Raw genomic sequence first — 13,600 nt, 5'->3', positions numbered from 1 at the left:
GGTGCTTAAGATGCTTACCAATGAGATGATGCCTGGATATTTTATGTGAGTGGGTGGTGCACAGAAATACTTTTATGAAGGATAAATAAAATAAAAACCCTGGGGACACTGTCACTCCCTGCGGAAGGGCGCAGGAGCAACTAGGCTGGCTGTTCCAGGCTGCTCCTGCATCATGGGATGGCCTCTTGCAGGGTCTGCTCCTACACCTGTTGGAGAGCAAAGGGAGGTGCAGGAAGAGCAACAAGGGATGATCAGCACACGCTGTACCTTTAAAGCACATTCTTCCCATCAATGGATTCTGGGCACAGTCCTTCGTTAAGGGTTGCTCAGAAGTGTAGCTCTGTGAAGGGCAAACTACAGTACCCAGAATTCTTTGAGGGAAGGAATGTGCTTGAGTGTGAGCACAGCTCTAGTCTCTGGACTTGTAGGTGTTGAAAGGGAACCCTGGAACATTATTTCACAGGCCGTTCTTTGTCTGCCTCCTCCATGGAAGGTCCAGAAGGCAGCATCACAAGAAAGGGCCTTTTCAGCGGTGGCTTCCCATTTGTCGGATGCTCTCCTTGGGGAGGCATGCCTGGTGCTTTCATTATACACCTTTAGGCACTAGGCAAAAACGTTCCCCTTAAAGCAGGCCTTGGGCTGATTATCATCCAATGTCCTTTTAAATGTGTTTGTGTGACAGGGGGCGGTTATTGGTTTGCTTTGTCTTTGTTCTTGTTTGTAATATTTATTTTGTGTTTTTATTTTGTATTTTTATGGTGTCATGTGAATTGTCATGTGAAGAACAGTATACAAATTTTATTGAAAATTATTATTATTATTATTATTATTATTATTATTATTTTATCTGGGATTTATCATTTGTTCCTCAGATGATAGATCTGTTAGAAATCCTAAATTCCTGGTGTCCCTTTCATATTAGCTTCATTGCAAATGCTCTTGCCCAGACGTCTCGCTCTCTCCCCTTGTGTGTCCCCAGTTGGTGCTCCTTACAAAGGCAGATACCTTTCGAGAAGACCTGGTGCTGCCTTTAAATTATCTGTAGCTCAGCTACCGACTGCCCATTTCACAGCTGAGGATTGTGGTGAGTCCTTATCTTCAGTCTAAAAGCATCAGCTCCTTTGCTGCTACACCCTCATTATAAAACCTGATCTAATCCTGCATGCCTCGTGCAATTATCTAAGATTACAATTGAAAACATGGCCTCCCCAGTGAGCATGAAGAAGATAAAGTACTCCTAAGTATGGTAAACATGAATGCTCAGGAGTAAGACTGAGACTGCATGTGTTGTCCAGCAGAACAATACATCATTACCATTCCAATTAATGTAATCTTACTGTGTCGTGGCAGGAATCTTTTTTTCTGTGCTTACATTAGTGCTGAACATAACTAACAATTCCTGCTGCCAAGAACTGCGCATTCAGAAACTACATCAATAACTGTGATGTCAATGGAAGGAAATGCACTTAGGTAGATTTCTCTGATTCATAACTTCCAAGGGTGAGATAAAAAAAAGAGCATACTTTCCAACAGGAAGAAATAAAAGTTGCTTGACATGGTATAAAAATTATAACAAATGTGTTTCATTTATAAGGGCAGGGTGCATCATGGGTGGTAGAAAGTGATATTCTCTTTGACATCACTTCACTTTCACTGCACTGGAATTTATAGAAAATACGGGATGTCGAGAAGAGATGAAAGTATATCATTTGACAGAGAGAGTGCATTGGACCGGCTGATTACTCGGTCACTGAAAAAGAGGGTGAACAAGTTTTCTAAAACCTTCTACTATAGCGCCAAGAAAGTCAGCAACACCAATGGGATTTCACGGTGTTCTTACTGTTAAGTTGTGGGTGAACATATCAGACGACACAGCGATTTCTCCAAAGCAGCTCTTTATTCTGAGGCTTGAACTGAACTGAACTGAACTGAACTGAACTGAAGGGCTCAGTAAGCCTGCTTATATAGAGCTCCAGTACCATGTTACTGTAACAACTTTCTAAAACTATCCAATTACTGAACGTCACTTTCGATCCTTCATTTGCATAACTATCTACAGTATCCATCCAATCACTGAACGTCACTTTCGATCCTTCATATGCATAACTATCTACAGTATCCCCCTGCTGGCGCAGGGTGAGAACTTCAGTACATAACACTTACAGCCTCATTTCCATTTGCAGCTATTTGTAGGAATGCTCAAGGATTTTGCTGGGTTCACATTTTGTAAGCAAACACACACTGCTGGAGACCACAGGAGGGGACGGCGCTCTTGCCCTCGGGTCCTGCGAATCGGCTTCCCACAGGACTATGGTTGGCCACTTTAAGAACAGCAAGGCAGACAAAGTGGGCCAGTGGCCTCATCCAGCAGACCCTTCTTAGGTTCTTATGCTCCCATGCTAATATGTGGAATCAAACTCTGTTACTGTTTTTGGTTCTCAGCTCAAAAAGCAGAGGGAAAATGTGCATTTCAGGGTAAAATGCATTCAGAAATGTGAGATACATTCAAAGACAATGTGCAATAAAAATAAACTGCAGACTGAAGCAGAAATGGGATGGAATTGACTTATGAACAGATGCAAAACTGACACGGACCAGAAACAGAACAATCCATCCATTCTGTTTATGACCAGATAACATCAACTAGAAACGAATAAAATATTTTACATACTCTAATCATCGTCAGCATCAACAACATCATCATACATGATTCTTTCAACCATGTGCACTGAGTACCAGCAGTTTTCTGAAGCATAGTTAAGCTTCTTAAATCCATTTCCATTAGCAAGAAATGCGAAGGGAGTTTGTGTCTTCTGAGAGAGTTAATTGCCTCTGGCAAAAAAACCAACAAACAAACCACACTGCCATTAGCACAAAGTTTTATGATAATTTAATTGCATGATGTGCTGAAATGGGAAGATATTGCAGACATCAATGTAAATGTCTAACTGGAAGTATTCATGAAGGTTTGCAGCAATAGACATGGCAAACCTTGGCAGACATTTTAGGTGCGTTTCAGTTTGGTGAAGCTTTCCTCTGAATTCTGCTATGCGTTTATCCCATGTCTTTCCTCTCAGGGGCACATCCTGAGCTCTCTCTCTCTCCCAGCAACCCTGTGAGGCGGGTAGACAGAGAGAGAGTGACTTGCAATGGACTCAGCCATCCAAACCCTCCTCTCCCCATTGGAGCATGCTTGCATCAGGCCCGGGTTCATTCCCCACAAAAGAATTAGAGGAAAGAAATCCTCAAACGATGGTCTCCTAATCACTGGTGGCCTGTAAGCTCCATCTGGATAGTCCTTGAAAAAGGTGTGGAACAGTCAAGAATATCTTTGCATGGCCCTAAATAAAAAATATTCCTTCTAGTAGCACCTTAAAGACCAACTAAGTTAGTTCTTGGTATGAGCTTTCGTGTGCAAGCACACTTCTTCAGATACACTGAAACAGAAGTTGCCAGATCCTTCTATATAGTGAGAAGGTGGGGAGGGGTATTACTCAGAAGGGTGGTGGGAATGGGAGATTGGCAGATAGCTGGGATGAGCCTGTTGACGACTCTTAACGACTGCAATAGGTCTTACAGGAAAAGGCAAGGGGTGAGAAGGTGAGAAATGGCTTAGTCATGTATAATGAGATAAGAATCCAATGTCTTTGTTCAAACCAGGTCTCTCCATGGTTTTAAGTTTGGTAATGAGTTGCAATTCAGCAGCTTCTCTTTCCAGTCTATTTCTGAAATTCCTTTGTAGCAAAACAGCTACTTTGAGATCTTGTATAGAATGTCCTGGGAGATTGAAGTGTTCTCCTACTGGTTTCTCTGTTTTGTGATTCTTGATGTCTGATTTATGTCCGTTTATTCTTTGGCGTAAGGTTTGGCCTGTTTGTCCAATATAGAGAGCTGAAGGACACTGTTGGCATTTGATGGCATACACAATGTTAGACGATGAGCAATTAAATAGTCCCGAGATGGTATGTGTGATGTTGTTGGGGCCAGTAATGGTGTTGTCCGGGTGTATGTGGCAGCAAAGTTGGCATCTGGGTTTATTACAGGCTCTGGTGCCAGTGTTGGTGTATGGCCCTGTACTTATTCCCCTCTCCAGTCTCCAGAGATTTAGGCGATTTTGACCAGGGTCAGATTTTTCAAATAGGCCATGGCCTAAGAGATTTGTCTGCAATGGCCAATCTGTTCTTTCTAACTTAAGCTTTTTTTTACAAATGAAGTAACAGTCAACATTGTCTATGCTTGCATTCTTTAATGATGAAAGTCAGGCACAGGGCTATGAAAAGCTCTGGAGAGAGCAGCCTTTTGGCCACAGTGGAAAACTTTGCTTTCATGAGAGTAATATATAAACCTCAGTTAATCACAAAGAGAAATGGAAACAAAAAGCTTCCTGCTTGCGTTTCCTGGAAGGCCTGTGGTCACTGCAATCATTTGCTCTGTGCAGCCCCCGCATAATGGCCGGGGTGGGGGGTGGGACTAGCCATAAATTAATACAGCTTACAAAAGAAGCCCACTTGTGGCGGTATTGTGATGAAACTCAAACTCAAGTTAAAATGCCTCTATGGTAACCTAATACACTGATTTTCAAACCGTGTTTGACAGCCCAGGTGTTACTCAGGGGTTTCTCAACAGGGAGATAACTAATTGTCAAACTCCTCTGAAAAGCAGCCTGCTCACAATATCACGCCTCTCTTCCCCCTGTGGTCTGCAGCACAGGAGATTGCTGGGTGTGTTTCTGCTTAAGCAGGGTAACAGCCTTAGCCCAGAAGCCAGGCAGCTACGTCCCCCACAAACTGAGAAGACCCCCTAAAATATGCCCCAGAATCCCCTGCAGCTGCCTGGCGTTCTGTGGCAGCCATGTGGAGGGGAGCTCTTCGGACCACAACTCACGGTGAGCTTCCCTGAAAGGAAAAAAACTGAAAAGCACTCGAGACATACCCTTGTTTACACGTTCTTGGCAAAATGGTCCTTTAAGGGGGTTTAGAATACTAAATATATACAGGGCTTTTTTCCAGCCAGAACTCACTGGAACTCAGAGAACAAGGGTGGTGTTCCAGTACCTCTTTTTCTAGAAAAATAGCACTAAATATTTTATACATGCATATATATATATATACATATAATGGGGGAGGACAATGGCTAAACTTGGAGTTGAAAATATTTGTGCTCCATGTGCACACAATACGGCGTTTGTTTTTAATGTTTTGCCTCAGAAAATGTTTCTGCTTTGTTGTAAAAAGGGCAGGCTCCAAGAAACCTTTAAAGGGCTTCCCAGTGCCTACAGCATAGGAAGAAGACCCACAGCCAAGGAGCCAGAGGGCCCTCATCCCCGCGCGTTTACGCCAAGAGCTTGGGGGTGACTGCTGACACCCCATGATGGCTGCTGAGCTACCTGCCTGGGCCCCAATCTGTTTCCGGATTCAGACCCAAGTTGCTGTGTCCATAGAAGCCTCTGAGAATTCAGACCCTACTTCCACACAGCGGTTCATTGTGGACTCGTGTTTCACATATCTGCATTTTTTTCACATCACCATCATCCTCATCAAAATATCACACACACCCAATTCAAATTCACCATTTCTGCTGTGAATATTTTTTAATCTATAGAAAAATAGATTCTGCTGTTTTATAATCTATAGAATTTTCCAGTAAATTTTCCAGTAAAACTGGATTAAATGGGAAAATAAAATGAGACAGCATTTTATTGATGGTGCTGTGCACAAAATTTTCATGCATGAGCAGCACTGAGTCCCGAACGTACTGTTATGTGCAAACACCCTGTATGATTGGGGAGGTCTCAATGTGCATCAGTGTACATGGACTATCCATTTTGTTTGAAATTTTGTTGGAGAGATCCTTCTGGACCCCTTCCCAAGTTTCAATTTGGGATCAAGAAGAAAATTGGTTCAGTTTGTTTTCAAAGGTAAACTTTAAATCATTCTTTCTGAATCAGTGTGCAAACCAAAACACAGCCATTCTTTTTATATTCACATTTCTCTTAATTTTGGCAAGATAGCTCCCCAACCCAGTAATATGCACAAAAATGCATATATTAAAGAACACCTAAAACTGCATATATTAGGGAAAATCACATTGCAAAAATGTGTTATTTTAGGAAAAATTGCATTAGAAATGTGTGTATTAGGTGAAATTAGCATTTAAATGCTGTCGAATTTTCATGAAGACGTAAAAAAAAATCACAGATGGATGCAGAAATGTGGAGAACTGACTTTAAGATTAGAAAAATTAGAAACTGAGAAAGAAACCGTCAGATTCGCCCATTGCTAATCCCAGTACAGATCCTTGGGGGAACCCACTGATTTCCCTGTATTGTGAAAACTGTCCCTTTATTCCTGCTCTCTGCTTCCTGTTTAACCAGTGACTGATCCTTAAGAAAACCTGTCCTCTTATCCCAGAACTGCTGAGTTCACTCAGAAGCCCTGGATGAGGAATTTTTTGAAAGTCCAACAATGTTGATCTGAGAAACAGCCACAAAACACGAGTTTGCTGGCAAACTACAGCGCATCTGAAAATATGTTTTTGCTCTACTGTCTATTTTTGGACATGCAAAAAAAGGGGATGGAATAAGGCCTGGAATAAAACTGGTGCAGAGTGATCCAAACATTTGGCCCAGTTCACCCTGCAAATATCTGCAGCCACTGCTTATGAAGGCTGGCAACATCAACCCTACCGTGTGAGAATCCCTTTCAGACAACCACAGTGCCTGGAGACAGACAGACAGGTTGTGCATCCATAGCAGTGACCAGAGGAAGAGTGACTGCCGGGCGGAGCGCTGAGAGGAGAAACGCCCTGGTGCATCTGCAGCAGCACAATGGGACGCCTTCATCTGCCCCAGCTGCAACAAAACATGTCTCTCCCCTGTGGGTCTCTCCAGCCACAGCAAGCACTGTGACTTCACCCCCAAAGGCACACTCCTCCACTGTCTCCCGAGACACATGGATGCCAACAAGCCACTCCTTAGCATATGCATATGCCTGCACACATGTTGGGAAACACCACTGTGAAACAGACTGTGCTCTATTGCAACTGGTGGCAATGCCCAGTACTGTGGTGGTGCTTCTTCCGACTGGAGTGAATGGACAACCAGTGTGGTGATGGCTGTTTTGGCTGCAGCCCACTGCACACCAATAATGCCTCATCGTGACCGCAGTATGCATGCACATGGACAAAGGTCTCTATGAACGGGTCATGATCTGGGATATAGGTGCCTCACGGACCACACGTATCATAAGCAAACACCTAAAAATAGCTACACTGTAAATCTACTGATGTGGTTCCAATTGCAGGAAACAGGATGTAGCACTCAGGTTTGGGAATTTGGGAGGGTCTCGGATCATGGGAATGTGCTGAAATGGAGGGGAAAAGAGGGAGAGGAGAAAGGGTGGAGGCAGTTTGTACATCTGCAGCAGCAGGAGGTGGAGAAGGAGGAGGAGGGTCATGCAGAGGGCTGTAGCAACTCCAGCTTTGCAACAAAGGTGCCAAGGTTTTGGGGACACGTGGGAAGAGAAGAAAACAGAGGGCTAAATATTAGTGAAACAGAGAAGTAAAAACATTGTGGAATAATATCTGAGACAGGCTCCCACAGACTAGTTCCTACTAATTAGAAACAGTTTGAGGAAGGGGCGAGGGGAGGCGAGGGGGAGCCCTGCCTGAATGAAGTCCTGCACATGGCATGGTGCCTACAAGGGACGGAGAGAAACAGGATTCATGTGCTCAAGATGGGATGTAGGGTTGCTTATCTTTCTTTCTTTCTTTCTTTCTTTCTTTCTTTCTTTCTTTCTTTCTTTCTTTCTATCACAGAGCAAAAGGCCAATGTCTGCTGGGCCTGTTAAGGGCACAGTGAAACACAACAGGCCGTGTGGCGTGCGAAAGAGAGAAACGGAGCATTAAGGGCTTCTGAACAACTTGGGAGGGGAGAGAATCATTTCCATCAGGAAACCATTCCAAAGCACAGGGGTCTCAAAACAGCAGATTCCGGCCGCTTGATCTCTGCAGAATGATGTGAGCTTGCCAAAGGGAGCAGCTGCTCGCCTGCTGTGTGATTTGGTGTCAGTGAAGCCACAGACTTAAATTGCCACCAACAGCTCTGCAGGGGTTGGAGGCACGAGCAAAGAGCATTCCACCTGATCCTATAAACTGGCCTGACTCTGCAACCCAAACCATTGTTTGGTCAGGGACGGCCTGGCCTGGCCTGAGGTGCTACCATCTCCTGGTACTTCAGACTCCCAGCTCACACCTGCCATCTCACAACTTGATTTATTTCACATACTGGATTCCAGGTCTTGACTGTGATTGGAGTTTCACCGTGATCTCTCTCTCTCTCTCTCTCTAAGCATCTGTGGCCTTGGTGTTAAATTAGGAACATACTCAAATACGAAGGAGTATTCATTCAACCTCTGCCATTTCCATATTCACTGAGAACAAACAGGGTGGTTGCAGAATATATACAGAGGCTGGTTGCATTAAAGGTTAATTAAAAGTAACAAGAGTTCAGTGCATCATTTCTACTTGCACTAGCCCAGGTTCAAAGAGTCTTTGTTTCCGCTACTTAATGCTCCTGGCATTGTGCAGACAGAAAAATTGCTTTCCCCACCTCAAGCACAAACACATACACCATCTGATGGAGGAGAGACGGCATAAGAAGATGACCTTAACAAATGGGCAGCTTTGTACAGGAGCGCATTGTTGTGGGATAATAATGCGTATGAAGCACTTAGGGGAAAGTGCTGTATAAATACCATTATTTCTATTTGATTGTGGTTTTATTTGACTTCCATTCAGAGCGCTTGAAAACAAATGCAAGGATCCAAAGTATTTAACCGCTCCAGATCCTGAGGGTTACAGTGCTCTGGGGTTTAAAATGCACCTCTGAAGTTACGGCTGGAAAGTGGGAAAGCTGCTCCGTTACAGTTCCCTCTTTGATGAAGAGACTGGACCTTTCCCTCTGGTGGCGTAAAGAGCAGGCCGGCATTTGCCCTTCCTGCTTCATTCCGGGGCAGCAGTGCCCTTGGAGCTTGTTGCTGTTTACCAGAGCCAGTGGCCAAACAAGGCCAGGTCTAGGAGGTTTGTGGCTGGTTCTCCTCTCCCTTTTATATTTCTTTTAAAAGAGGGACCAGATGGTATGAGGAGGACTACGGCATGGCAAGAGGGTTTCCCTAAGCCTTTCCCCTGAGCTATTTCCCCTGCCCCCTGCCCACCAACTTCTATGCATTCAGAGCTCAGGTGGCCTGGCTCTCACTGAGAGAACACAAGGAGAACTCAACCCCCAGGCACGTCAAGGCTATTTTTAAAAAGAAATGTACAGTGGAAAGTTAAACTATTAAATTTGCTGCTGTGCAATGTGGGGTTGGCCACCAACTCAGCAGGCTATGAAAGGAGTTGAGGCAAATCGGTAAAGACTGTCCATGGCTTCTGGATCAGAGGCAGTTGGCATCTGCAGATGAGTTCCTGGTGAACATCCCTGGGAAAAGGCCCTTTTTGGCACCCAGTGAAAACATTTTTTTGTCCCTCAGACTTTTAAATTGTGTTTTAAATTAGGGCTTTTATGGCATCTCTGTTGAGTTTTTGTTTGTTGTGGTTTCTGAATATTGTATGTTGTATTTTAATATTGTTTTGTTATAAACCACCCAATAATTATTTATTAATATTTATTAATTTAATAATATGGGTGTATTATTGGTGGGGGACACAACATGTTCCTTCTGGGGTAGTTCATCCACCTTGAGTCCCCAACCTGCACTCAGTTCTCACCTGTGGCTCCTAGACGCTGTCAGCATGAGACAGCGGCTACGCAAGGGGAACGACTTTGACTGGCTGAGGGGAGCTGATGGGTATCAAACTCTTGGTGCAGAGCTAAATTTAGGGCAGCATGACAGGTGTCCCCCCCCCCCCAGGTTACTAAACTGTGGTTTGTTCAGATTCGTGAATCCTGCCCAGCTGGAGGATATAACACTACGCCATGGTTTAATAAATGTTCAACAGCCACAGGGTGTGAAAAGTCAACCACTGTATCCTATTCTCTAGGATTGCATTAGACATACAAAAATAAAATTAGCAAATGGTAATGAAGAAGTGAGAGGAGGCACACATATGAAAGATATTTCAGTGACTATGCAGATCAAATAAAAAAATCAATTCTTTTCTGGGGGACATGACCTCACTGTACTTATGCCCCAGATTATAAATCATTATCAGAGCTACAAAGCTTTTATTGCCTGCCTTACACTTCATTAATCAGTTACAGGATGTTCTCTCCAGCAAAGAAGGATAAGATTTTGAGTCATACTTTAAATTTCCAAAGACTTGCCAGGCCACTTCAATTAAAAAGGAGTTTCAGAGTCACATTATAATCCAAAAATCTGCAGAAATTTAATTTAGGAATCTGACTAGCTGTGCATAGTCTTCTCCTACACACCACCCCAGGTTGGGCTGCAGTGGGTAGAGCACTGAAATGTCAGGATGAAAGCCATCAATAAAGTAAGTGCAGTGGTTAGCAATTGCTAAACAAAGATAGGTTGGAGCCCAAGACTATTTCCAGCAGTAGCCACCAGACATTTCTTGTTGGACAAGCGCTGTCTTTCTTGCCCACAGAGCAAGCAGCACCCAGAGCTCCAGCATTTTAGGGTTTGGGTTAGGTTGTGTAGGGGAAATGAATTTAACAAATTTTAAATTTAATGAAATATGTTGACAAACTTCATCAATGCACTGGATCAGAGAAGAGTTTCTAATGTTAAATCTCCATTTACCAACTGACAGTGTAATCCACTTCTCCACTCCCTAGCCCAGCCTGCTGGCCCCCTTCTTGGGCTCTCACACTTACTGGGGTCCCAATTTCACCACCCCAATCCTGCTAGGACCCTCTCTGGGGTCATACAGCTCCAACCCCCAAAGCTCCTTCCAGTCCTCTTCAGGATCTGACCATGACGTCTCCATGGGACTCATGACAGGAGCAAACAACGTGTCTCACCTAAGGGAAAGGGGCAATGGCAGCCACTTTCAATGGGCCTGGTGGCAAAAGTTCAAAAATGATTGTAGGCCTACAAAGCTGATCAACAACCAACGCAATGACGACCCATTCCCATGATTCCGGAGGCATTTGGCAAGCGCAGTTCCATTTTGCACGGCGTCCAAAATACATTTCTCAGGTAAATGTTAAAAGACAGTGCAAATCTCTTGGCTACACTTACCACAAAAAGCATTCTCCTCCTCTCTGTCTCAAAATGTGCATTACTTAATCAGCTCTCAAGGCATCTACCACTGCCTGGCACTTGCCCGTCTGTGATCTGGCTCAGTATAGCCAGGGACACCAGGCATCCTCTAAAAATAGCTTTGGGGCAGATTTCATTGAGCCTGGAGCACAAAGACTTCTAAACACTTGAGAACCAAATTGTGGCTGGTTCATATGATCATTTTATTATGGCAAAATGTGCTTTATCGAGGCCATTAGCAAGCCTGGAACTTCAAATTGATTTACCATGCACCCAGATCCCGAGCGAATCCACGAGGAACCAGCAACCCTCCATAAGGAATCTAAAGCATTTCCTCGGAAGTTGGCCTCTTTGACTTCAAGGAAACATACTCTGAGGGACCTGTTGATACATGCATATGAATCCCTTGTGGACTGCAGCATCTAGTGATGACTTGTCTGTTTGCAGGAGCCATCACAGTTCAGTCACCAGAGGCGGAATTTTCCTATTGCCCAACACCGACTCAAATACAAAACTTTCCAATAAAGGCAAGTCCATACATTCTGCTAAAAGTCACTAAGAGACGTGCTGCCAGAAGTTTTCAGTTCCATTTTTGATTAACCACTGTTCAGCATGCATGTCCAGTCACTAAAGGTAAAGGTAAAGGGACCCCTGACCATTAGGTCCAGTCGTGACCGACTCTGGGGTTGCGGCGCTCATCTCGCTTTACTGGCCGAGGGAGCCGGCGTACAGCTTCCGGGTCATGTGGCCAGCATGACTAAGCCGCTTCTGGCGAACCAGAGCAGCGCACAGAAACGCCGTTTACTTTCCCGCTGGAGCGGTACCTATTTATCTACTTGCACTTTGATGTGCTTTTGAACTGCTAGGTTGGCAGGAGCAGGGACCGAGCAACGGGAGCTCCCCCCGTCGCGGGGATTTGAACCACTAACCTTCTGATCAGCAAGTCCTAGGCTCTGTGGTTTAACCGACAGCGCCACCCGTGTCCCTCGCCACCCGCGTCCCTAAATTGCAGATAATCTTAACCATGGTTTGTTGAAACAAGCCAACTTCTTAAGCTATGGTTTGAAGTTGGTTTGTTTCAAGCAACCACACTTAAGATTAAGCATAGTTTGTCAGGTTTAAAACAAGACAACGAGCTACAGATAATATAAACCAGAAGCAAAAGCTTCCTAAATTCTTTTTATAGCCACACTGAGCACATGGGGGAGAGAAGAAGCATCTCCTTGGCTCATTCTTGTAACACTAAACTGGGATTTAGTTTTACATTTGAACCAGCCCAATATTTGTCTCATGAAACAATCTAGCTTCTATTAGCCGACTGCTCAGGCAGTTGTTCACAACTCTTACAGGAAACAAGTACTATCTTAAGGGACCCCGAGAGTAGCACTTACACAGGGAAGACAGGCTGTTGCTTTGTATGGTTGTCAGGAAAAGAATAGTAAAGGCTACTTAATGCACCTTACCTATTAAGAGCCCATTGTCAGATGCCATCAAATCTGAATCCATTTGTGATTCCACTTGCTTTCCGTCTTGCTTTTCCTGCTACGTTGCATCCACCCAAGGGTAACAAGGAAAGGGGGTTGGGAGAGAAAGAAGAAAACAAATTAACAAAATGGTTGGACAACAAGAAACAAAATAGTTAAAAACCAGGAGCACACTAGAACTTCAGTGGAGTAAACTGTACCTGCCTTCAAAATTTAAAGTACAGTAATTCAGTTTTTTTTTTTTAAATGTGAAGCTTCTAAAGACTGTTACCAATAAGGAAGAGTGGGTTTGAAAAATGAATCAATCATTAATGTTTTAAAAACATGGAATACACTTTTTACTAATTTCAGAAACAATCAGAAACAGCAGTGGGGAAGGAATGAACTGTGGAATGTTTTCACGGTAAAATGAGGGGTAGTGTCCTCTTAAATATCTGTCATTTTATTTGTTACAGACTTACTTAAAAGTAATGAAAACTACTTCAATAATCTCACGGAACTAGTCTGAACTTGTAATTCTTATATTTGATTGATTAATTGATCTGCTTTTACCTTTTATTATTTTTACTTTTGTACACTGTATGTTTCACAGAGAACCCCACAGTTATGGAATGACTCATAAATGCAGCAGAAAGAAAGACAAGCTGAGCCATTAACTATGAAATTGCTACAGAAGATGCCAGTGGTGAAGAAACAAAAGAGAGATTTGTGAGACTTCCTAAAGGGCTTCCGCAGAGTAGAATCAGCTAGTAGACCCAATTTGAGTCACATGACTCAGATTGATTATTATTATTGCATATATTTCAACACTCCTAAAGTATGAAAGTCAGTAGCACAGATGTTGTAAAGGTGTGGTGATTTGTCATGGAACAACCCCTTGAAGAAGATAACCGT

The 13,600-nt window shown here is 43.6% G+C and overlaps 1 protein-coding gene across 1 annotated transcript in view; it reads right to left on the bottom strand.

The window, feature by feature from the left end:
- FAM107B (family with sequence similarity 107 member B) overlaps window positions 1-13,600 on the bottom strand; it is an 88,219-nt gene that overhangs the window by 51,929 nt on the left and 22,690 nt on the right. The window contains exon 2 of the mRNA XM_081023867.1: window positions 12,686-12,764. Within this exon, the coding sequence (XP_080879993.1) occupies window positions 12,686-12,728 (43 nt within the window). The 5' untranslated portion in view covers window positions 12,729-12,764. The remainder of the gene's footprint in view (window positions 1-12,685; window positions 12,765-13,600) is intronic.

The sequence above is a fragment of the Podarcis pityusensis genome, assembly GCF_964106645.2.
Source record: "Podarcis pityusensis genome assembly, chromosome: 10".
In the NCBI taxonomy this organism is placed as follows: domain Eukaryota; kingdom Metazoa; phylum Chordata; class Lepidosauria; order Squamata; family Lacertidae; genus Podarcis; species Podarcis pityusensis.
This window is presented reverse-complemented; position numbering and strand designations above follow the sequence as displayed.